The 24252-nt window shown below is 38.0% G+C and overlaps 2 protein-coding genes across 2 annotated transcripts; both read right to left on the bottom strand.

Moving 5' to 3' along the window:
• Nucleotides 1-3339: 3339 nt before the first annotated feature.
• On the bottom strand, nucleotides 3340-5595 carry LOC112015139 (peroxidase 9). The gene is made up of 4 exons (XM_024047501.2): nucleotides 5248-5595; nucleotides 4715-4906; nucleotides 4044-4209; nucleotides 3340-3887 (listed from the first exon to the last, which is right to left on the bottom strand). The coding sequence occupies exons 1-4, from the start codon at nucleotides 5512-5514 to the stop codon at nucleotides 3475-3477; spliced, it is 1038 nt and encodes a 345-aa protein (XP_023903269.1). The 5' UTR covers nucleotides 5515-5595; the 3' UTR covers nucleotides 3340-3474.
• Nucleotides 5596-6093: 498 nt separating this feature from the next.
• LOC112015138 (uncharacterized) lies at nucleotides 6094-15247 on the bottom strand. The gene is made up of 13 exons (XM_024047500.2): nucleotides 14685-15247; nucleotides 13535-13677; nucleotides 12076-12192; nucleotides 11219-11333; nucleotides 10864-11001; nucleotides 10526-10621; nucleotides 10328-10441; nucleotides 9637-9705; nucleotides 9351-9421; nucleotides 9182-9275; nucleotides 7504-7632; nucleotides 7273-7362; nucleotides 6094-6485 (listed from the first exon to the last, which is right to left on the bottom strand). Exons 1-13 carry the CDS (start codon nucleotides 15141-15143, stop codon nucleotides 6393-6395), a joined length of 1728 nt encoding a protein of 575 aa, XP_023903268.1. The 5' UTR covers nucleotides 15144-15247; the 3' UTR covers nucleotides 6094-6392.
• Nucleotides 15248-24252: the final 9005 nt, after the last annotated feature.

The following is a 24252-nucleotide window of genomic DNA, read 5'->3' as shown; positions in this document are numbered from 1 at the left end:
TCCTTTATTTTTGTCTTTTCTTATTCACACCCTCTTACTATAAATTTTTCACTATCTCTTCTATTCTATGCATAGTTTTCCCTCAAAAAAAATGCTTCTCTCTCTCTCTCTCTCTCTCTCTCTCTCTCTCTCTCTCTCTAAATTTTTTGGTGGATTTTTTTATTTTTCTTGCATCTCTACTTTAGGTTGATAATTTTTTATATTCTTTAAAACTCTATTTTGGGTTAATGCGATTTAGTTTTGTTTTTTATTATTATTTTTTAAAATATTTCTTTTTATTCTCTTTGAGTGTTAAATGTTATCCTATTGTGTTCTAAATAATTAAATATAGTATATAAAAATATAATATTATTCTATTACATAGCATGATTTGAATAATTTAGTATTTATTCTGTTACATAGCATGATTTTTTATATTGCTCAATTTAGATGTTAAATTATGAGACTTTACTAATTTTTATTTATTTTCTAATCCTTTGTGGTGGACAAAGTACTCTTAATAGTTATATTAGAAGTACTCTATAATACCATTCATTTAAAGAAAAGCAAAAGTTAGCCCAACGAAAATAATTGGATAGGTGACAAATTTTAACTTTTGCAATTTTATTTTAATTATTAATATTATTTTATAACAATGCATGTATAAAAATTTAATTCATAGATTTTGCTAATAATTGTTTATTTGACAATATGTTTTGGGTGGTCGAAATTATAATTTCTACAAAGAAAATAACCTTAATAGATTATCAAAAACAAAATTTTATCCTAATATTAGTTCAATTAATCATTGTTAAGTTTTATTAATTTTTTTTAGTTTACGTTTTTTTGGTGTTTTGGATTGTTTCTATATTATATTTATGATTGTTCCTATAATAAATAAAAATAAAATTACGAAATACATTACTCATTACTTGATTATTTTAAATTGTACAAAAAATTTTAATAAAACCACCATAAAAATAATTACCATGCGCAACGCACATGTTCGCGGCTAGTTACTAAACACACAACGATAGTAGCTAAAAAACTCATTGGCTAGCCTAGGGGTTTTTCCTCCATCTCAGGATTTTGTACTGCATCAATGACAAAATCCTCAGAGATGGATATAGATTTTTTTTTTGAGAAATTACAAATAATATAGTTGATTGAAGATAAAGAAAATGAAATTAAAAAATTCACGGAGTCCATACGGCAAAGAGAAATGGAAGAATGCGAGAATAGACTTATTGGGAAGTTTTTAGCATGGAAGCTTCTAAACAAAAGGTTTGCTCTTTAATACCATGAGATTGTACTAATTCGTATCCTAAAAGTGGGAGACAATATGTACCAGTTTTAAGTTTAATGTTGAAAATGGGATATATAATATAATGGTACACATTTTGGAAAAAATGACTGTTTAACTTTAATTTTTGAACTATGTAGCCAAACAAAACAGCCCTATTCTCAAACTACGTAGCAAAATACCCATGTTTTGGAACTCGAACTTGGAACTTTTTATGCATATTTTGCCACTTAATTCTTTTTGAGAATTTTGTCGAGTTCCACTTAAAAATATACATAAAACTTGAAATTGTTAATGTTGAGTTCCAATCTGAACTCAACATCAGTCATATTGTGTTCCAAAACTAAGGTATTTTGCTACATAGTTTGAACAGGGAGCTATTTGACTACATAGTTCAAAAATTAAGGCTAAACAACCATTTTTCCCCACATCATTGAGTGACATACATGGTTTTTCGACAACCAAGTCCTAGTACTATTGCAATGGGAGAAGGGTATGTAGTATGTAGTTGGATGATGACTAGTTCACCATATTCCCATTTATGGTGCAAGTTGGGGGCTTACCAGTTGAGCTCTTCTGGGTGAAAGTGGTAAAAGATACTAAATAAAATCGGAGTCTTTGAGGAGATAGATAAAAGGCTAGAGAAGGTGGAAACATAAGAGGATTATGTGCATCCATGTGACCATCTTAGTGAACATTGAGACAAGTGGGAGTGTTGGTGGGTCCGCAGATAGTAGGAAAATATGAGGTGGGCTATCAGTTTGAGAGAGAGACTTTTGTTTTTATGCCATTATTATTGCGGAGTCGAACAGTTGGCCAAAAATTAACTAATTTATTTTTAGTTTTTTTGTGAGACTCATCACTTAAAAATTGGTTTAGTTTTGAGATTTGAACTCAATTTTCATTTTTAATATCCAAAAAAGTGGATTTGAATACTAAAAATGAATACACATTTTGGCCGTTTTCATTTTCAGTGAGAACGGATACAGTGACATTTTTATTATATTGTTGAAAATAGCCGGAACCCACCAACTACTCTGTTCTACTCAAGTGAAAGATAAAAAATGTTTTCTTCCTAAAATAGGGAACAAGTGCCAAACCAAGTAAGGGTATATTTTGTACTCGAATTTTGTATTCAAAATAGGTCCTCAAGCAAACACAAATGTGAAAATTGGTCCTTTTCTCTATATTTAAATTCTAAAAATAAATACAAAAAAGTGAAAAATAAAAAGTGAATACACAATTTTTAGAACCAAACACCACCTAAACTATCCACTTTTGAGCAAAAACTTGTCACTAATACTGCAATGCAAGAAATAGTTTAACAAAAATTTGGCAAAAGATAAAACCATTTGAAAACAGGTGAAGTTTCACATCTTTACAATATGCCTCAAGGAATATCATACGTGTAGAAGTTCTCATTTAAATAAATTTTATTACATTTTGTATTTAATTTCACGGCATCATAAATATGTCATATGTTTGTTTTTTCCTCAAAAAAATGTTTAATAGAGGGAGACTACAGAGTACAGACTTAAGAAAAGATAATTTCTATTACGTAAAAATCAACATCTCAAAACCATTTGAGCATTTCATTGTATAGGCATTGTTTAAGAGTTTCCAAAATATTAAAATAGTAAAAAATCAATATATCTCAGGCTGAAATAAATAAACATAGACACCAAAATACATTTTTACTCGTTAAAATTCAAATTTTGGTGAAACAACATGCTTTACAAAATTTGAAATTGTAAAAGACTTCGTTAGTGTTAATGTCCATTTCCCATTTAAAACCCTCCCATTCTCTCTGATTTTGTTTGCCATTTTCTTTGTTAGTTTTTCGGATGTTAACGTGTTTATATCACTTCAGTGCTCTCTCTCTCTCTCTCTCTCTCCTTGAGATGGTCTTCGTTTTTCTTGCGGATATTGGATACAGGGTGGGTGGGGATAAGGAGCCTTATTAAATAAGTTTGAAGGCATTTACTTTGCAAAGTGATTAATATCGAGGTTATGTATATGCGGACACGCAAAAAAAAATCTCCTAAAAAAAGTGGTACTACTAAAAAGCTCTCGCTTGCATTACAAACAATAATCAAACATCACATAGCTTCACCAGAACTAGATGTCAATCAACACTACATAAAAGCATTATAAATCAAACAGTTTAACTGTTTAAGTAGATAATTAGTTGCTCAATCAACTCGGCGACAGTTCTTCCTAACTTCACCCTTAAAACCAGTGAGAGGGCTTATGTTTCCCATCTTGACCATAGACTTAGCAAACTGGTCGAAGAATAGGCTCTCATCCTCAGCATATCTCTTAACCAATTGCATAGTAGTCCCAGCACTTCCTGTGAAAAGCACTTCATCTGAAGTGAGGAGCCCTTTTCCCCACAGGATGAGCTTGAAATAAGTGTTGTCGAATTTTGCTGGGGAGGCAAAGTCCAAGGGAGAGATGTTATTGTCACCACCTGATTGAGGACAAACTGATTTCAAATTATAGTAGTAGCCCTTGTCAAGAGTTTGATCAGGTTGATTGTTTCCATTTTGGTTGTACAGCCTTTGCTTGAATGTCACACACCTTGCCATACCAATTGTATGCCCCCCTGCCATGTGATAATAGGCAATGTGTACTTAGCAACAGCGAGAGAGAAAAAAAAAATTTTGAAAGCTGAGTAATTGTTAAATGATTAAGTTTTTGAGACAATTGATAATTTATCATGATAGATGTTAGTGTGTTACATTTAAAAGACCAAATTTACCTGAGAGTGCAACAAGATCAACTTCATCAAGTCCTTGACGCTTGAACAATGTTTCAAGGTTTTGGAGAGTAGAGTTTGGTGGGGGAATATTAGTGTTTGAGGTAGTTAAGCTTGCTGTCTTTGAGTCCCTTCTTCCCAATGGTAGCTCCCAATTCGGTCCACCGCTCTATTTCATCACACCCAATAAACTTAGCAAACTGGTTGATGAAAAAAAAATCCTTAAAGAGTACCAATTCGGAAGGCCATTAGAACTTATTCTAGTAAAGATAAACCTTATTCTAATAAAGATAAACCTTTTGATTTTTTTTTTTTTTTTTGGGTTAGCATACCTTTACAATGTAATTGAGCTTCTCTAGCCTTAGCTAGTGTTGCAAAAGAGAAAGAAGGGTCATTGTTTGGTTAGAAGAATGCCCTTCTTTTCTCTTTCCCATTGTATAACATGATTTTGTATAAATAATATAGTATACTATCGTTTCTTCTAAAAAAAAGGTCCTTCTAAGGACATGTTTACACAAAATAATCCTAAAATACTATCAATTTTACTATAAAAACTTACAAATTAATGAGACTATGAATATGATTGGCGTCACATTAAAACCATTTATAAAAATTAAAAAAAAAATAGAACAAAAAGGGAAACAAAGTAGGGACGAAGTTTGGCTTTGGCTTACTAATACGGTGGAGCCACGAGCGGCAAGGGCGAGAATGTCTGCACAAGAGACAGTTTGAGGACATACTTCTTCCAACTTGGTCTTGATCTCATCAATCACTTCAAAACCTCTAAGAGAATTTTTGTTTGGCCCAGAATTCTTTTCACTAACTATTGTGGCACTATCATCCAATAATACTGAGGCATCGCAACCCTGCAACATTAGATAGTTGGACCATTTTATGCAAGTGATAACAAGCACAAAGGGTTGTAACTTTTAAATGATTTGTTATACTTTAACCCAAAAAAAATAAAGGAGAAACTTTCATTCTTCTATAGTATTTATTAATAAATCTAATTACAACTTTTTGGACACGAGTGGGAGAACCATAAGAAAACGATGTTCCATCAATAAAAATTTAACCACTCAAAATACGATATTGCACTAATAACAATTTAACTACTAAAAATATGCAAAATAAACGTTTGTATGCCTAGCATCACTCATATTTTATATGTTTATGCTTTTGGAGCCAATGGAGTAAATTCTATAACCTGGACAAAGCAGTCATGGAAGTGAAGCCTAAGCAAAGAAGCAGCCATTCTGGGCTCATTGGCAATGGCCCTCTCCAACACAGACATGACAATGTCATTGGCTTGGGGACAAGAGAACTGATAAAATTCAGGGAAAAGGCTAAAAGACCATCCACTACTTCCACCATGACCACCCCAGCCAAAATTGAAGCCGGGGTGAGCCGAGGAGAGTGTGGCTGAGAGGGAAGCTATTACTATGAGACTAAGAGCAACTTTGAAGAGTTCCATTGATTACTCAAATTATAGCTGCACGTTTTAGAGATTGCCTAGCCTTTGCTTGCATATATATAGAGCTCAAGAGAACAAATCAACCACTTTCCCTACCAAATACTCTCACCTAATATAGATGCCAAGGGATGACCAAGTCTAATTGCAAAACTCAAGAGTTATGTCACTCTTGTGAGTCTGAGAGAGAGGAATTTGGTTTTGACAGTGTTTCTGGTATTACCTGCTCCCAAGGACAAATTTGGATGGATCTGCCTTCTACATTATTGTGCCCCTTGTGGAATCTTTCTTACATCAACATAGCTTAAAATGGTTACTAAACACCATATTAGGTTATTTCCTTGAACTGAGATTCCTCTCTTTCTTTAGGATAAATAAACGAGTACTAATTGACAAAAAAGAAGTAAATACTTAGACAGCTGTACATGTGAAAACAAATTTTAACCCAGAATAATTCAAGACAATACTTTGCTCTAATTGGAATTCTTACAATCAAGAGTCAAGAATGGTTTAACCTTTAGCTAGATGACCTTTTGTTTGGTTCTCTGTATCTTGCCAACGCTGCTTTTTTGGGGAGAAAAATAATTAAAAAATATGCTACATTTCACACTCATTTTCCAAATAAACTCCACTAACAGGAAAAACTGGAACTGTGCTAGTTTTGTTTCTTACACTTACAAAAGAAAACAAATGCTAGCTACTGTACATACAGATCTATTGACAGATAGGAATATGATACAAGAACCGCTATACAGACTAAATTCAAACTCTCCTTCACTCTCTCTCCCCTCTGCGACAACAAAACTATTATTGCTCCTCAGATGGAAGTACATAAGATATCAATGTTCAGGAAAAGTAAAGAAGTATATACATGCTGGAGGCTACGATATAAACAGTTGCCTCATTGGTGTGAGCAGCCTTGCAAACCGCAGGGGAACATACGCCTTGACTAATGTCCCATTTTCTTTATATTCCTACAAAATTTGAAGGGGAAAAATTATAAATAACAATAAATGATATTGTGTTAATAAATATGAGGATAGCTGATCCATCCATAGAAGTTGGAACACAAAACCAACAATTACTTATTGCTCATTTTGCCTTAACTATACTGTTCAGTCAAGTGTGCATACAACTAAAATTTCTTTCCTAAATCTACCAAGGTCCCTAATTGAATCTATTGTCCTCTATTTGAAGCAACATCCCCTCACCCTGGCCCCCACAAAAAATGGCAGTCGTCATTGCATGTTTCAGTGTTGGATGAGGCAGTGGCAATAAGTTGCTGATGGTAGTAGTGGTACAAGGATAAAGGAACTCTTTTTTCTTAAAGCAAGGATTTTATGCTTAAGCCAAAAGGCGACATTATAGTAGTTTTACTTTTTCAGAGTATTTACAACCCAATTTGTTAGCAAACACAATTTCTTTTTTCCCTTTGCTTTTTTTTGCTTCAAAAGCTGGAAGAGCAGAGTCAAGATGCTATCTAAAGGATCCTTGAGATGCAGGAAAAAATGACTATATAAATTACTAAAGATGAGAAATGTAAAAAAGCTTGCAGACCGTCACTTGATCAAAATAACACTCGAGGATCCAAGAATGCTAAATGCAAAAATGAAGAGAGAGAATGATAGAAGCAAGGTTGGGGGAGGGTTACTAAGATTCAATGGAATTATTAGCAAGAAACTTGTAAGACAGGGAACAGAGACAGATAAGGGGTAAAACTACCACAAAAATAAATAAGTTCAAGATCCCGCAAATACTTACAGTTCTCTCTACCATTCCAACCTGATGAATGGTACTCAGGAGCTCTCCTTTGTTGAATGGGATTAAAGCTTCCACCCATACCATAGAATCCTGTCATGCATTGGATTTGTTTAGTTTTATTATTATAATTTTGTAAGCACAACACAGACTCCACTCTGTGTATCAACTATCTGGAATAAGAAAAACTAACTACTTTTGAGGAAACTAGAAATACTGCTGTCAATTCACTACCTTCAATTTTTCCTGAACCACATCGCAGAATTCATGTAGCCCTTCACCATTCATAGCAGATATGCAAACAACATCTTCTCTCTTCTCCGCTTCCAACTTTATTTTTTGAGGATTGCTAACCCTATCAACCTGCCATAAGCAGCTGTGAAAGTCAGGCTACCATCAATATTACCTAAAAGCCCATGTAGCAAAGAATGGAATCTAAGACTTGTCAATCAAATAGCAAATCAAGAAACTCACCTACAAGCTTCACATTTATCATAAACTATATATGCAAGCACTTCATGGCTTATAAGGACGGACATTATGCATACAAATCAGTTTTGCTAAAAAGTGTGCTTAAAGCTCAAAGCTGCTTGCTTAAAACAAAGTACGCCTAGGCATGCTTTTTTATTTTTTTGCTAAAAAATATATGAATCATTAAAATTAATTGCTCGAAGGAAATGATGGGACCATTGATTTATTGTAAAAAGTAAAAACACCATGCTTAAGGTGTTGTATTACACACACACACACACACACACAACAACACATTGTGTGTGTGTGTGTGTGTGTGTGTGTGTGTGTGTATCAAAAGACATGAGAGTGTGTGTGTGTGTATCAAACAAAGACATGAATAAGGATAATTTACTATTCTTGTGCTTTTTGGTCTTCACTCTTTGGATATATTTTGATATTGTGTGTGTGTGTGTCTTTGGATATATTTTGATTGAACCGTATACTTCATTTGATCATAGTTATCACAGTAAACTATTTTTGTAAAGCACATGAGGATTATACAAAATGTTTTTTTTAGATTTTTTATTATTAAATTATTATCATATTGTCCATTGATAATTGTTTTCAAATTTACTACATAAAATTTGAAGAATTTTGTTATAACTTACGGAACTTACAAACTTTGTGCAATTGCACTATACATATTAACTAAAAGGCAAAATATATTACTATTTTGGTTAATGATTTTTTTTACTATGAATCTTTTATTAGAGGTTATTATATGTTATATTTAAAAAATGAGTGCTTTAATTAAAATCAAACACATGTTTGTGCCTAGGTTCCATGAGGGTTTTGCACTTACATGTACTTGACGCTTTTAGCAACATTGATACAAATGATAAATTTGATAGATCACAAAATCATTACTTTTGATTTCATAGAAGAAGTACAATAGTGTGTGCAGATAAATATTAATTTATATGAGAAAGCTGGTTGTCTACTTGTTAATATATCCTCAATTTAATAATAGTAAAATAAAAGAGAAAATAGAGAATATGTAATGAGTAATGCTAGGGACACATCCCTTCCCACACCCTGCTTGTTTGTCAACTTTTTATTGGATTTCATCACTTTCACATGTACTTGAAGATGATGAAATCCAATAAAGAGTTGACACGCAAGCAGGGTGTGTATTTGGGTGTGGAAATGGGTGTGTCCCTAAAATTACTCATATGTAATTGAAATAGGTATCAGTACAAATTTTAACCAGAAAACATGATATGAGAGAGGTTTATGGAACAGAAAACAAGCCATCATTTGGATTTTGACAAGAGAACAGCACTAAAGAAAGGTCTACAGAGAAAGCCCAATAACTATGAAGATTCACATATATACAAAGCGGAAAAACAGAAAGTCGGTTGGTTGTTTCACTTTATTACTTTTGTAACTCCCTCTTTACCTTATTCCAGACCATCAACTTTGGAATTGATGACACATCTAGTTCTGACAAAACCTTCTCCACAGCTTCTATTTGCTGCTTTGCTAGAGGATGACTGAGGTTCATAGCAATGTATTATAAGACTAATTTTATCCAGCAATATCTTGTCAACACATTTACCATATTCTACCTGATGTCCACCACATGTACCAAAAGCGATGACTCTGCTATCTCCTCCAATGTAGCTCTGAAGGCTGCAACCTGCAGGAAGTAGTTGTTGTTGGAGAGAATAGAAAAGATTTGTTGGGCTTCACTCCATATAATAATCAAAATTCTCTGAAACCTCTTTTCTAGTAATGATGTAAATTTAAATTTGATTCAAGAAAAAACATACAGAGTACCAGCAGCCACTTAATATAAGACATGAGAAAGAAATTATAGTGGTAGAATAATCAATAAATTGAGGAGGATCTCACCAGCATAGTTGGTAACTTTTGGATGAAACCAACAGTATCTGTGAGAAGAAACTCCTTCCCATTCTTCATCTGGACAGAGACAGAAAATGTCTAACATTACCACTGGCAACTGTAAGTTTCTAATGCAGAAAACATAAGCATCTCAAATAATTCTACATAGTGCTTGCACACTGAAAGTCAAGCTATTCAAACTCATTTGCAAACTCCCAACATTTATACAGTGAATCCTAATCAAAGATCCCAGTTCAATTACATAAAGTCCAGAATCTAAATCATAAGTCCTAAAAGTACTTTGCTGTCAATTGAAGAATAGAAAAATATGCAACATATCAATGAAACAGTTTAAAAAACATGGAAAGAACCATCATCTCTGACTACATAGTTGCATATAGGGGTAATACTATGTTGGAATTTCTGGGGCCATGGCCCCCCAAACTTGTTGAAAGGCTCAAGTTTTCCTTACATTCAATGACAATTTTTGTTAAAATATATTGATCACCCCCCCCCCCCAACCCCCCACCACACACACACACACACACACACACACAAAAAACACTATTACACATATAACCCTAAAATATTAAATTATAAATAATATTTTTCTCTAATTTGACCACCTCCTTCCTGATAATGTAATCCTGGTTGCATAAAAATGCTATGGCAAGAGTCTTCCCTGATTATGTTGACTGACCTGAACCCTTCTTGTAGTTGGATCAAGTGTAGCAAATAACCGATCCTCAGCAAGTACATTAGCTCCAGTCAATCGATTTAGAAGTGTACTTTTTCCAGCATTTGTGTACCCAACCTAAAATGTCATCCATGTCTACTTATATTATAAACTGAAATGAACAAGCGCCCTAATAGCTTTGAAAGCCATGTATCCACTTACCAAAGAAACTACTGGGACAGGTACAGATGTACGCCGGTTCCGGTACTGCTTTCGATGTTTCCTAACAGATTCAAGCTCTTTTTTGAGAACTCCAATCTGTAATTAGGAATGTGTTTACAACCAAATTCAATTTCTAAAGATAAGAAAAGCATTAAAAAAAAACTTCTGACAGAGACAACCACAATGATTAGAATTTTTTTTTTCCTGCTTAGAGAAATTAAAAGCTTATAGCCTACAAGCGTTGTGAGAAGGGAACCACATAAAGATACGTCTTGATCATTTTTCCAGGTACAGAAACATTTATATTCTATTAAAACCTCTCAAGAAAGGTCACTCACTTGAGTACGTAAGATACGCTTATCCACTTCAATCTGCTTCTCACCCATACCCTTCACCTTGCCTCCCGCTTGTCGCTCAAGGTGAGTCCACATTTTTGTTAATCGAGGTAACTGGTATTCCATTTGTGCCAATGAAACCTGGAAAGACGTTTCAGTTGTCAGAGTGAACTATACAGATCTTCTTCCTTTTGCTATTCATTCGTAGATGAAGAGGTATTCAGTCTCATTGGAAGACTTGAACATCTGCTCCCATGTAGGTGGTAAGGCCTCAAACTATACCAAAAGCACTAAAAGAATTTGGGTTCTTTCCAATAATATATCACAAAATTAACTAAAAGAATTATAATAAATTTGCCTGCAAAGCTGCTTCATGTGTTGCTGCCCGCTGGTTAAATATATCCAGGATGAGAGCAGTGCGGTCACAAACCCTAACATCTCCTCCAAAAGCCTTCTCCAAATTGCGTAATTGCCTAAAATTATAACAGTGAAATGAAAACATATTTTAAGATTCAATTGTGCATAACGAAGAATTTATGTATCTGCTTGAGAAAATCAGAATAACGCAATGTCATTGTCAACAACATGGACAGAGATAATCTTTGTATCACAATCGCTGTTTATATGAAGGGGGGGTGACTATAATGATGCCATTTAAATGAAGAAGAAATTTACATTTAAACATTAAACATATGTAATGCACATATTAGGTTCACACTGACTCCATGGCATACAACACTACAAGCCATCTTATAGCCTTTTTCTTCCTTTTTCCAAATCCTTGTAAATTCCAGCAAGGCAAAACTTAAAGTTCATAACATAACCAAGGTCTTAGATATAATCTGAGAACCAACTTTTTCAGTTTTTTTCTATTTAAAACTGAAAAAAATAAAGAAATATAACTGCATTTGCATGTAAATACAAAACACAATAAGTTCAAAACAGCAGAAATCTTAATATGACCCAAACTAAAAGCTTAAATACAGAAAACTAGAATATAGTTAAAAACTGAAACTTCCATTGGCAGGAATCCTGGCATGGCATGTTCATAGTAGTAAACAAAAAATAATAATAACGAGAAAAAAAAAAAAAAAAAGAGTGTGAGAAAACTGGGAAGAGCAAGTGTTGCAAAGATAAAATAGTGTCATTTATGAAAACCAATTTGAACAGGAAGCATATCTTTAGACACAATAACCATTAAATTGGGAATCTCACCCAGCTGAAAGCTCATCGTCGAATATTACAGTCTCAACACCAAGTCCATGGATTGCACTCTTTATCTCCGCAACCTTGCCAAAACCAATATAAGTTCTTGGGTTCGGGGAAGCTAGTCTGCAGCATGTGGTAGATTAAGCAATTGTAGCTAGGATGCCAAAAGTTGAAGAATTCCTTAAAAAGAATAACATATGATTCCATGGACATAGATTGCTGATGTGTAATGATTTCAAAAGCATACAAAAATTATAACTGTCCGGCTAAATGCCAAAAGAACATTGAAAAAAATCATAAACTTCACATCGAGTGCTTTAAAAAGCTAGAACATTTATGTTCTAAGTTTGTACAAAGGCACAAAATGATAGAAGCTTAGAACCAATAAATATGTGATATATTGGAAACAACAACAAAGCTTTAGTCCCAAATTTTTTTGGGGTCAGCCATGAATCCTCAACAGATTAGTCAAGGTCGGCCACATGTACAACGAGTATCTATAGCGTATAGATTCACAAAAAAGTGACTAAATTTTACACTGGCCGTTGGCCAACCGCAACCCTCCTCCTTTCACAGGCTTGGGACTGGCTGTGAACAAAATTTATGACACTAAGCACAGACACAAGCATAATAATGCAACATATAGAATATGTTGGAAAAAATGGGTTTGATGCTGTCTAAAGCCTAGCAATCGCTCCCTAGATGAAAAGAACCAAAACAAGTGCTTAAGGTTATTGCAATATAATCTCAGCCGGTGTATAACATTCGAATCAATTTTCTCTTTTCAATATTTTCCTTTTTCATTGTTTTCTACTCCGCTGATTCCTAACAAGGACATAAGAGATAGAGACAGAATGCAAGAAATCTACCTTCATAGTTATGTATTTGCTTAGTAGGTTTAGCAGAATGTATAAGAAAATAAGATGGATTCAGAATGCCCTGTGGAGGTGAACATAAATACACTACCTATTTACAAGACATGCACTATATTTTCAAAAGGACAACATGCTCAAACTCATGTATTATTTAAGGTAGTTGCACATTAAATGAGCAATCACTGAATATAGAGGATGAACGAAGTTCTACACTCTCCAGAAAGAGAAATTTTGGGTAGCTAAAATAATGAAAGCACCAAAGCAATATGCTGAAGTTGCCAAGTGTCATGGACTGCCAACTTTTATCGAGGTTTATCCTAAAGGAAACAATTTTCTGTTGCCTAGTTTCCCAAGGTTATCAACTAATCATTGCTTTGTCACCATTGCCCCTGGTACCAAAAGCTGGTCATAGGTGGTTCTCCAATGCAATAAATCAGCTAAGTTGGTTCATCCCATATTACTTCAACAAAGACAAACATTTTCCAATTGACACATCATTTAACTACACAAGTAGAAAATACTAGGATGGACCATATGATATGTAAACTTTCTAAAAATATCCTAGGTAAGAAGAACCAGTGACTACTCACTTTTGATGCGTGGAACCAACAACCAAAACCCCAGCAGTGTCAGCCAACTGAGCCAATTCCTTAAGTGATTCTTCTACACCAAAAGAATCCTCTATATCACCTTTGCGCTCAACACCAACAATGTAGGCCTTTTCTTCAAAAACCTGAAAACATGAATAGTCCAATTACCTCTCTCTTAAAAAACAACTCTTCTTCAACTAGAGCTTTTTACCAAAGAAAAGAAGTTAAAATAAGCAAGTTTGAACTTACCAATACTGAATCAAAAGAATTTTACACTAATATTACTCTATACTATTAATTTAGCCTACAAATATTTGTCCATACAGCCAAACATGTTGTGTGAAAGGGTTTCTGGAAAGCCCTCCTGCACAAAGTTGACAATGAACACTAGTATGGGCATGTGAAAGATGTCACCAACAAAAAATTAGTGGGGAAAAACTAGAAGAAAAGAACAGAAAGCGCAATCACAAGCAAGATAACACCAAGAATTTATATGATTCAGCAATCGCCTACATCCACGGACAGTAGGTGTTAGAATTATGTGGTTAAATGATTTAATTTACCATATTCCAATAGCTTAAGCTTTTGAGAGAATAGGTAATTTAACATGGTATCAAAGTAAGAGGTCCTAAGTTCAATTAACGTCTCCTCTACTCTACCTAAGGAATTTTGAGTCCACACATGAGGGGAAGTGTTAGAATTATGTGGTTAAATGATTAAATTTAACATATCCCAAAAGTTTAAACTTTTGGAAGAATCGGTAATTTAATGATAGGAGATGAATTTCAATGATAGCCTACATCCATGGGTAGCAACAGTAGCAAAGAATAAATTCAGAGAGATTAAAAAAAGTTTACACACTCAAAGAGCACCTATCCTTTTTTCTCCTCTCTCCTCTCTCTCTGAGCAAATCTTTCACATGACTCCACACACAAATAGGTCAAAACTCAAGACAACCTCTGTATTGGTCACACAAGTTCCTAAGATAACAAACCAATCCAAAATGCAAGAGTCACAAAGCATTATTTTGAAACAAATATTAATGTTGGTAAAATAAATTTAAAAAAAAAAAAAAATCAAAGGCCACAGATTCATCTCTTGCATTTGCAAAATTATCCATACAAAAAAGAGATGGTTAAAAGAAACGAACCTCCCTGCCGTTTCGTAGCTTAAACCTATTCTCAAAACTGTCATCGTCGTCCTCCTCCTTCTTCTTTTTAGTTTTAGTCGCCGACGGAGTTTGCGATTTAGTGTCTGCAACTCCATTGATTACAGGTCCATGAACCTCTTCTTCTTCTACTTGCACTTGTACTTGTACTTCCTCATCGATCACTGGGCTTTTCAGAGCTAAACTGCTATCAGTGGAATCGACTCCAAGCCCTTGCTGCTGGAGACTTCTAGCGATGAGTCGCGAAGAAGAAGAAGAAGAAGAAGAAATATTGAGATTGTGGTGGTGGTGGTGGTGGTGGTTCGAATCGTTTTTGAGTGTGAGAGGGAAACTTGGGCGATAAGGGTTTGAATTGGATGGTGGTGGAGACCATGGATAATTGGGGTCGTGATTTAGAGGTGAGGGCCGAATTATACTACAATAACAAATGCATGCGCTCATTATACTTTACTTTTTGCTGCTTCTCTATGCTCTCTACTACCACTTCTTCTTCTTCTTGTGGTTATTAGTTATTACTTGTTATGTTGCATTTTTTTTGTTAACGGTAACGCCCAAATATCAGATGGTCCAGTATACTCTATCTAGTCCAGTGTTCAACGACCCGCATAAGCGGATACGTCCGAACCGACCCGAAAGGTCATGGGTGGTTTCGAATCTTTTATGACGTGATTCGGATGAATGTGGGCCTAATGTTTAAAGTTTCATTTGGGAGTTCATAAAAATGAAGATAAATGAATAAAATGGAATTATGTAATTTTGTTTAAATACTTTAAAAATAGAAGAATGAAATGTAATTGTTTTTTGAGTAATATTAGGATGAATGAAAGTATTAATATCCCCTATTTTTAAATAAAGTGTTGAATATGTTGGGATGTTTTGGGAGTTTTAGCATAAATTTAATTACATCTAATTATATTTCCTCTGATTCCCCTCAACTTGGAGGGAAAATGAAATTTTGAGGTTTTAATGAAAAATGGAAGAATGAGTGTTATTCATTCCATTTTTTCCCACTTAAACTCTCTAATAATGGAATGATATTTTCATTCACTCTATTAAAATTCCCAAACAAATGAATGAAATGAATATTCAAAATAATTATTTTGCATTCCATTCCTTTCTCTCTTTCCAATTAAAGTGTAAGAAATTTTCAATTCTCGAATGGGTGTTTGGTAAAAAAGAGAAAAACTCACCCACAAATACAACCCAATTGTGCACATTATATGGTCCATATTAATTGTGAATCTAGGAAAATTTTATTGGATTTGGATGTAAAAGGAAAATTTTTAACAATGCAAAATGTTAGAAAAAAAATTTTGGATCCAAGAGTTAATATTTTAAGCAAACTTTTTAAACTATCAATCTCAACCTTTAAAAGTCCGGTGCAACAAATCTCAATCCATTTTATCAAGAAACTTAACAACATTGGTCAAACTTGATCAAAACTATTATTTTTCAATGATTTTATATTTTTTTCAAGTTCATGTTGAGATGGAACCAACTAGCTTAGCTAACTTGAGTAATATGGGTGTTCAAGATTGAGTTGGATTGGGTTTGGTGACCACTTGGCCTAAGTCTTTTGGATGTAACAATTTTCATAGTATATTACAAAACAATTGAGTCGATAAGTTATTTTGCAAGAACCGTAGATGCAAGTAGGGCTGTCCACGGGTCGGGCCGGGTCGGTTTTGGACCCAATCCGGACTCGACCCGCCGGCGTCGGGTGAAGAGTGGAGGAACCCGGACTCGACTCGCCGGAAGTATCGTTCGAGTCGGTTTCGGGTGAGGGTGAACGTCGGTCGGGTCGGGCGGGTCACCGGAATAAAGAAAGCATCAAAATCTGGAAAAAAAAAGTCGCCGGAACCTGGAAATCTCACCGGATTCTGGAAATATTCGCCGGATTCTGCATTTTCTCGCCGGATTCTGCATTTTTTGGCTGGCTAAAAATAATTATGGGACTTGGCCGGATCTCCTCGAATCTAAGCTCGACCTCGCAGGACTCGACCCGCCGGCGTCGGGTGAAGAGTGGAGGAACCCGGACTCGACTCGCCGGAAGTATCGTTCGAGTCGGTTTCGGGTGAGGGTGAACGTCGGTCGGGTCGGGCGGGTCACCGGAATAAAGAAAGCATCAAAATCTGGAAAAAAAAAGTCGCCGGAACCTGGAAATCTCACCGGATTCTGGAAATATTCGCCGGATTCTGCATTTTCTCGCCGGATTCTGCATTTTTTGGCTAAAAATTTATGGGACTTGGCCGGATCTCCTCGAATCTAAGCTCGACCTCGCCGGATCTACTCGAATCTAAGCTCGACCTCGCCGGATCTCTTCGAATCTAAGCTCAACCTCGCCGGATTCTGCATTTTTTGTATAGAACATCGGTCGGGTCGAGTGGCTCGGGTTTTGGAGAAGAAAACCGCCACTCGACCCGCTGGCGTCGGGTCTTGGGCGCGGCAACCCGTAACCGACTGACAGGAGCGTCGGTTCGGGCTGAAATCGGGTGGAGATCGGGCGGTTTGGTCGGTCCGGCGGGTGTGGGTCGGGTCTGGACACCCCTAGATGCAAGTATAAGCCCTAAACCTTAATTTTATTTTTTGCACTTAATTTGGTCTGAAATGCTATGTTAATGTGACTCAACAAAAGTATAGCAAGAATAAATGATATGCTTAAGATTTTAGCTATTACAAGTTTGAGATATATATACACACACACACATTTTAATAAATTTAGATTTAGAATAGGTGCTCCCAACACAGACATTTTTTTTTTTTTTGGATAATTTTCAATATATTTCAAAGACAAACTGAAAGTAACAAAGCCTGGGCATCTTCCTTACAAGCTGAAGCCACTCTGGCTAGAAGATTGTTCGAACACAAACAAAAGGAAATAAAGGACTCTAGTGCGTACTTTGTTGCTTCATGAGCAGTAATGTTTTCGCTTCTTTTTACCCAAAAAAACAAACAAGAAACAAAAGATTTTGCCAAAAACCAAATGTCAAACACCAGTTAGGAGATAACCCATGTCTTTTCCCTATATGTAAGTCCACAAAAAAAGACCAAAGCAGACCAAAATGGACCGAATTGGACACAAAAGGACCAAATGGAAAGAAGTGGACTAAATGGGAACAGTGTGGCCGGAATTGGACCGAATAGGACCTAAGTGGACCAAATGAGAACAAGGTGAACGAAATAGGACTGAAGTGAACTGAATAAGAACTAATGGACAGATTAGGACCAAAGTGGACGTAATAGACCAAATAAGCACAAATAGGACCGAATAGGACTAATGTCAACTGAATAGGACTGAAGTGGACAAAATGGATCGAATAGGACCAATGTGGTCCAAATAGGACAGAAGTTGACAAAATAGGACCAATGTGGACCAACTAGGACCAAATTGGACCGAATAGGACTTTTAAATATTTATCATTTTTATTGATTTTTTAGGGCTCATATTTTTAATTTCTAATGTCTTTTTTTTTTTGTATTTTTTAACTCAAAACTAAAGATTTTAGCCCAAATATATTAAAATTTCATACTTTTCAACCCAAAAATTAAGGAAAAAATTAAAGTTTTGAGCTAAACTTGAAAATGCGACATACAAAAAGAATCAATTTAAGACCTGTGGGGCTAGAATATTGGGCAGCCTCGGTCCACTCCAAGCCAGGCCCAAAAGGCCCACGCCGAGGATTCATGAATGGTCCGAGGATGAAAGCGCGAAGATCGACTCCCGAGGACCATATCCAAGGAGCGCCCGTCCTCGGGCATCCGAGACCTCGGGGGAACACGAGGGCCATCCCACCAGAGAACGCTTTGAATATCCGAGGAGGAGAGGGCCCAGTGCCACGCGTCGGCGACAGGAGAACGGCGAAGGAGCAAGCCTGAGGTGAACTATCACTTCTACATTGAATGCGCTCACCTAACTGTCCTGGCCGCATTAATGGGGATGTAACCCCTTGGCAGGGCAACATCGACCTTGGTGAGCCACTTGAGTACGGACAAGACCGCTGATGGGAAGGAGGGTCAGAGAGGAGGCCAATGGATGATCAGCAGAAAGAAAGGAGGAGGATATAAGAAAGAGGGGAGGAACTCAGTAATGGGGACGAGAGTTTGGGAAGGAAAAACCTCCTCGGCTCATGGCCGAGGAGCATCCCCCAATTGTAAATTGGTCTTAGAATCTTTCAATAAAAGAAAAGTAATTGATGCTTCATGAACGCCGGCGAGCGCCTAAACCTACGATTCACTCTCTACAAATTCATTGTTCTGGGTTCGTTGGGCCTGTGGAACCCATATCTTTTGGGCTACAAAAACGGACCTTACAATTGGCGCCGTCTGTGGGAAAGGATTAGTGCGCTGACTGGCGCAATAGGCGATCATTCTAAGTAATCATTCTAAGGAAGATTGGTGGTTATGCAAAAGAAAAAAAAAAAAAAAAAAAAAAAAAAAAAAACCCTAAAAAAAAAAAATTGATGCAAATTTATTAATTGAGGACATGTAACACTTGATGCAAATCTTTTTTTTTATTATTTATTTTTTTTTATGCAACACTTGATGCAAATTCAAAAGGCATGGTTTGTTTGGAGTCTTTTTGTCTTTTGGTAAGTTATTTTGGATTAGATTAAATTTTACCAATTTTTGAAATTTTAAAATTTAAAATGAAGTAACATTTTAAACTATCAAATATAAGATATATTTAAGGGTGTAGGCTTTTACCCCTAAAGTTAGTCTATTATTTATAAGCAATTTTCAGCACAATTTTAAAATTTTATCTTTAAAGATAAGTTCTCCAGTATCATTCTTGCTTTAGCAAATTTGCATATATAACAATTGCTTACGAAATCATCAAATGTGCAATGAAAGGCACAAAAAAGGACATTATTAAAAATCATCAAATGTGCAATAAAAGGCACAAAAAAGGACAATATTAAATTTCATAACGTAGGATATTTACAAAAAATGTTTTTTAACAACTACTTGATAGAATGACTACCACTTCGCTCACCCAAATTCATCCATTGTATCTGCTATGCAATCTAACCAAATTGTTGATATGTCACCCTATAAAAAATACAAAAAAGTAGAGAGTAAGGCTTAAATGTAAGAAAAACAACAAACAAAAATAATAAGAGGAAGAGAGGGCACCACTTAGAACACATACACTAAAATAATGAGTGAAACCCTATAACCACAAAAAAGAAAAAAGAAAAAAGAAAAAGTAAAGACAAATCAATATATATCATTCCTATTCTTTAAAAAATAGTCATTAATTAGAGAAAATACTTAAACAACCATCAAACTGACCACATAAAAGAAAAAAAAAAAGAAGATAAGATAAGATAATGATATGGAAAGGATAATGTGGGGCCAGAAAATCGGGTAGCCTTGGCCCACTCCAAGCAGGCCCAAATGGCCCACGCCGAGGATGCATGATGGGTCCGAGGATGACCCTGTCCTCAGGCGTCCGAGACCCCGGAAAAACACGACCACCCTACCAAAGGACTCTTTGAATATCCGAGGAGGAGAGGGCCCGGTGCCACGCGTCGGCGGCAGAAGCACGGTGAAGGAGCAAGCCCTAGGTGAACTGTCACCTCCGTATTGAATACGCTCACCTGACCCTCCTGGCCGCATTAATGAGGATGGAGCCCCTTGATAGGGCAACATCGATTAGGGTGAACCACTTGAGCACGGATATGACCTTTGATGGGACGGGCGGTCAGGAAGGAGGCCAATAGATGATCAACAGAAGGAAAAAGGAATGGAGGGGGTGAGATATAAGGGAAGTGAGCAAAGTGTAAAAGGGGAGAGGAGAGTTTGGGAAGGAAGAACCTCCTCGGCCATGGGCCGAGGAGCATCCCCCAGTTATAAACTGGTCTTAGTACCTTTCAATAAAAGAAAAGAGTTCATGCTTCGTGAAAGCCGGCGAGCGCCTAAACCTTCGATCCACTCTCTACAAATTCATTGTTCTGGGTTCGTTGGGCCTTGGAACCCATATCTTTTGGGCTACAAAAATGGACCCTACAATTGGCGTCGTCTGTGGGAAGGATTAGTGCGCTGGCCGGCACAACAGGCGATCGTTCTAAGTAATCATTCTACGGAAGATTGGTGGTGATGCAAAAAAAAAAGAAAAAAAAAGAAGAACTACCAAACAAACATTGCAGAAAGATAAAAGTTCGAAACAGAAGATTCAACAGAAACGGAAAGAAACTGCACATTACTTTATTAAACAAAAAGTTACAATGTACAAACAAAGGCTCAGGCAGGCGTGCTTTAAAGCACTACTCTTACAAGCTAATCCTACAAACAGAGGCCTAGGTGGGCCTGTTCTAAGACTAGCTAGGGGAAAGGGGGCTAAGGCTGGCCTGCTTCAAGGCCACCAACAACTCCTTTCTCGGTGCGGCAGAGCTTGAACAAAGCAAGGAGCAGATGCAGGGGCACCGGGACGCCCTCCCTCGTGATGTTCCCTTGATTCTCTCCAATCCTTACGAGCGTTGGTCGTTGGAGACGGCAACACTCGGGCACCAGCCATGACATGTGTTCGCGCGTCTCCTCCGTCGGGGGTGCGCTCTGAGGAAAGACATTAGGTACTTCAGCGACATCCCTCCTGGCCACCGTGCATGGCACCATCAGTGTTACGCCTAGACTCTGTCGCGCCGGAAGCCCAGTGGGGGCTGCGGTCACAACGGCCCTTGGCCTGGATGTCCTCACACCCGCCCAAAGCCGCCTCATGTCTACCAACTCCGGTCACAATCCTGGCGGGGTTATTGAAGGGGCTAGGGGAATTGAAAGGACGTGTTTCTAACTGCGTTGGGAAGTTTATGGAGTGTGGAGAAACCTTCCCCCCAAAAAGCCTTATATAAAGGAGGAAGACTGGTGGGAATTAATCCACACAGAATTCGAAAAGAGAATTATCAGCAATGCTAATCACGAAGCTACCAAATTCCAAGGGGACCATAGACCGCTGGATTTGTGTTAATTCACGAGGACATTAATGAAGGCGCGTCTCGCGCACCGAAACGTCAAGCGCGGAGCGCGAACGGCCAAGGGACGCCTCGTAAATGAAAAAGATGGGGGACTCGAGCTGGAGGCGAGGTCAACGCCACGTGTAAGATCATAGTCCGACCCAAGGAGGAATTGTCTCCAATAAAGCGGTTCGAGGACAAACCCCTACTTACAGAGAAATGAAAGCGTTAGACAGAACCAAGGCACTGCATTGTCCTCGGACTCAGGCCTATGGGGAAACTACTCGCTCCTCTATACCTGGGTACTAGACAGAACCAAGGTATTGCATGGTCCTCGGACTCAAACCTATGGGGAAACTAGATACTTACAGAGAAATGGAAGCGTTAGACAGAACCAAGGCATTGCATGGTCCTCGGACTCAAGCCTATGGGGAAACTAACCGCTCAGCTATACCTGGGTACTAGACAGAACCAAGGTATTGCATGGTCCTCGGACTCAAACCTATGGGGAAACTAGATACTTACAGAGAAATGGAAGCGTTAGACAGAACCAAGGCATTGCATGGTCCTCGGACTCAAGCCTATGGGGAAACTAACCGCTCAGCTATACCTGGGTACTAGACAGAACCAAGGTATTGCATGGTCCTCGGACTCAAACCTATGGGGAAACTAGATACTTACAGAGAAATGGAAGCGTTAGACAGAACCAAGGCATTGCATGGTCCTCGGACTCAAGCCTATGGGGAAACTAACCGCTCAGCTATACCTGGGTACTAGACAGAACCAAGGTATTGCATGGTCCTCGGACTCAAACCTATGGGGAAACTAGATACTTACAGAGAAATGGAAGCGTTAGACAGAACCAAGGCATTGCATGGTCCTCGGACTCAAGCCTATGGGGAAACTAACCGCTCAGCTATACCTGGGTACTAGACAGAACCAAGGTATTGCATGGTCCTCGGACTCAAACCTATGGGGAAACTAGATACTTACAGAGAAATGGAAGCGTTAGACAGAACCAAGGCATTGCATGGTCCTCGGACTCAAGCCTATGGGGAAACTAACCGCTCAGCTATACCTGGGTACTAGACAGAACCAGGGTATTGCATGGTCCTCGAACTCAAACCTATGGGGAAACTAGATACCTACAGAGAAATGGAAGCTTTAGACAGAACCAAGGCATTGCATGGTCCTCGGACTCAAGCCTGTGGGGAAACTAACCGCTCAGCTATACTTGGGTACTAGACAGAACCAAGGTATTGCATGGTCCTCGGACTCAAACCTATGGAGAAACTAGATACTTACAGAGAAATGGAAACATTAGACAGAACCAAGGCATTGCATGGTCCTCGGACTCAAGCCTCTAGGGAAACTAACCGCTCAGCTATACCTGGGTACTAGACAGAACCAAGGTATTGCATGGTCCTCGGACTCAAACCTATGGGGAAACTAGATACTTACAGAGAAATAGAAGCGTTAGACAGAACCAAGGCATTGCATGGTCCTCAGACTCAAACCTATGGGGAAACTAATCACACAACTACACTTGGGTGCTAAACAGAACAGGGGCATTGCACGGTCCTCGGACTCAGGCCTACAGGGAGACTAGCTACAAAATGTCACAAGTTAGGAAAAGATCAAGCCCCACCTAGCCCTTGAGACGCAAGAGGACTGCCCATACATACGTTCTCTCTCCTTATCATCGTTACTGGCGCAATTGGCCGACATACAATTCGAGCTAAAATCGTGCAGATCGAAGGAAAAGAGGAAAAGCAGGTAGCGTGTGCACAAATAAGCAATTGAAATAAATAGAAAGGGAAATTAAATTCGCATTACAATAATGAGTTCGTAAAAATTGCATGGCAAGAGCCACAGTACATAGAGGAGAAGCACAACAAAATAAAATAAAACGACGTGAAAGTAGGACGAGTCGAGACGCCGGGGAGTCTACTCCTTCTGCTCAGGCTGGACAGGGGCAACCCCTGACCCCTCCGAGCCCTGACCTGAGGGGACGGCCTGCAAAGGTGAGGCGAGAGCAGCTGCTTCCTCGGTGGCAGGGGTTTGATCATCGGACGAGACCTCCACTATCTCTTGGGGCACTCCCTCACTCGAATGCTCCCCTAGGTCAGCAACCCCCACCTCTTCAACAATCTCCCCAGCCTTAGTGCCCTTCGGGGTGGCCTCGCGAATAGCGGGGGGATAATACATGCTCTCCGCCTTCCATAGGTTGGACGTGGCCTCCACCTCAGCTTGTTTGAGGGCCTCAGCCCAAACTTGAGAACAGTATCGCCTACACACCCCCGGGACTTGAGCTTTGTAGAGGGCCTCTACCGCAGCCACCCCATCAGCGTAGGCTGCGGTCTCAACCTCCTCTTTGGCACTCAGGGCCATCTCCCTGCCATAGTCAGCCTCGTCCTTAGCCCGCCGAGCCTGGTCTCTGGCCCATTCTACCTCCCTCTAGGCCCCCTCGGCCTTTGTCACCTTAGCCCACAGGTCTGCGATCAGATCCCTCGCGACCTGCAGCTGCTCTTCCGCCTCGCCCAGGTGCCTCGTCTGCTCCTTGGCCTAGTTCTGGGCGCCCTCAAAACCAGACAGTGCAT

Source organism: Quercus suber, unplaced genomic scaffold (genome assembly GCF_002906115.3).
Source record: "Quercus suber isolate HL8 unplaced genomic scaffold, Cork oak 2.0 scaffold_608, whole genome shotgun sequence".
Lineage (NCBI taxonomy): Eukaryota > Viridiplantae > Streptophyta > Magnoliopsida > Fagales > Fagaceae > Quercus > Quercus suber.
Note: the sequence above shows the minus strand (reverse complement) of the source record. Positions and strands in the feature narration are given on the sequence as shown.

Bases quoted from the DNA above. Each gene is read 5' to 3' on its own strand.
- LOC112015138 (XM_024047500.2), bottom strand. From the start codon at position 15,143: ATGAGCGCATGCATTTGTTATTGTAGTATAATTCGGCCCTCACCTCTA. The intron at 7,633-9,181 runs GTAAAGAGGGAG...TGCTTATGGCAG, and splicing joins AGTTGATGGTCTGGAATAAG to GTTGATAGGGTTAGCAATCC. The intron at 7,363-7,503 runs GTAGTGAATTGA...AATGCATGACAG, and splicing joins TGGTTCAGGAAAAATTGAAG to GATTCTATGGTATGGGTGGA.
- LOC112015139 (XM_024047501.2), bottom strand. From the start codon at position 5,514: ATGGAACTCTTCAAAGTTGCTCTTAGTCTCATAGTAATAGCTTCCCTC. The intron at 4,907-5,247 runs GTTATAGAATTT...CTAATGTTGCAG, and splicing joins TCCATGACTGCTTTGTCCAG to GGTTGCGATGCCTCAGTATT. The intron at 4,210-4,714 runs GTAAGCCAAAGC...GTGATGAAATAG, and splicing joins CTCGTGGCTCCACCGTATTA to AGCGGTGGACCGAATTGGGA.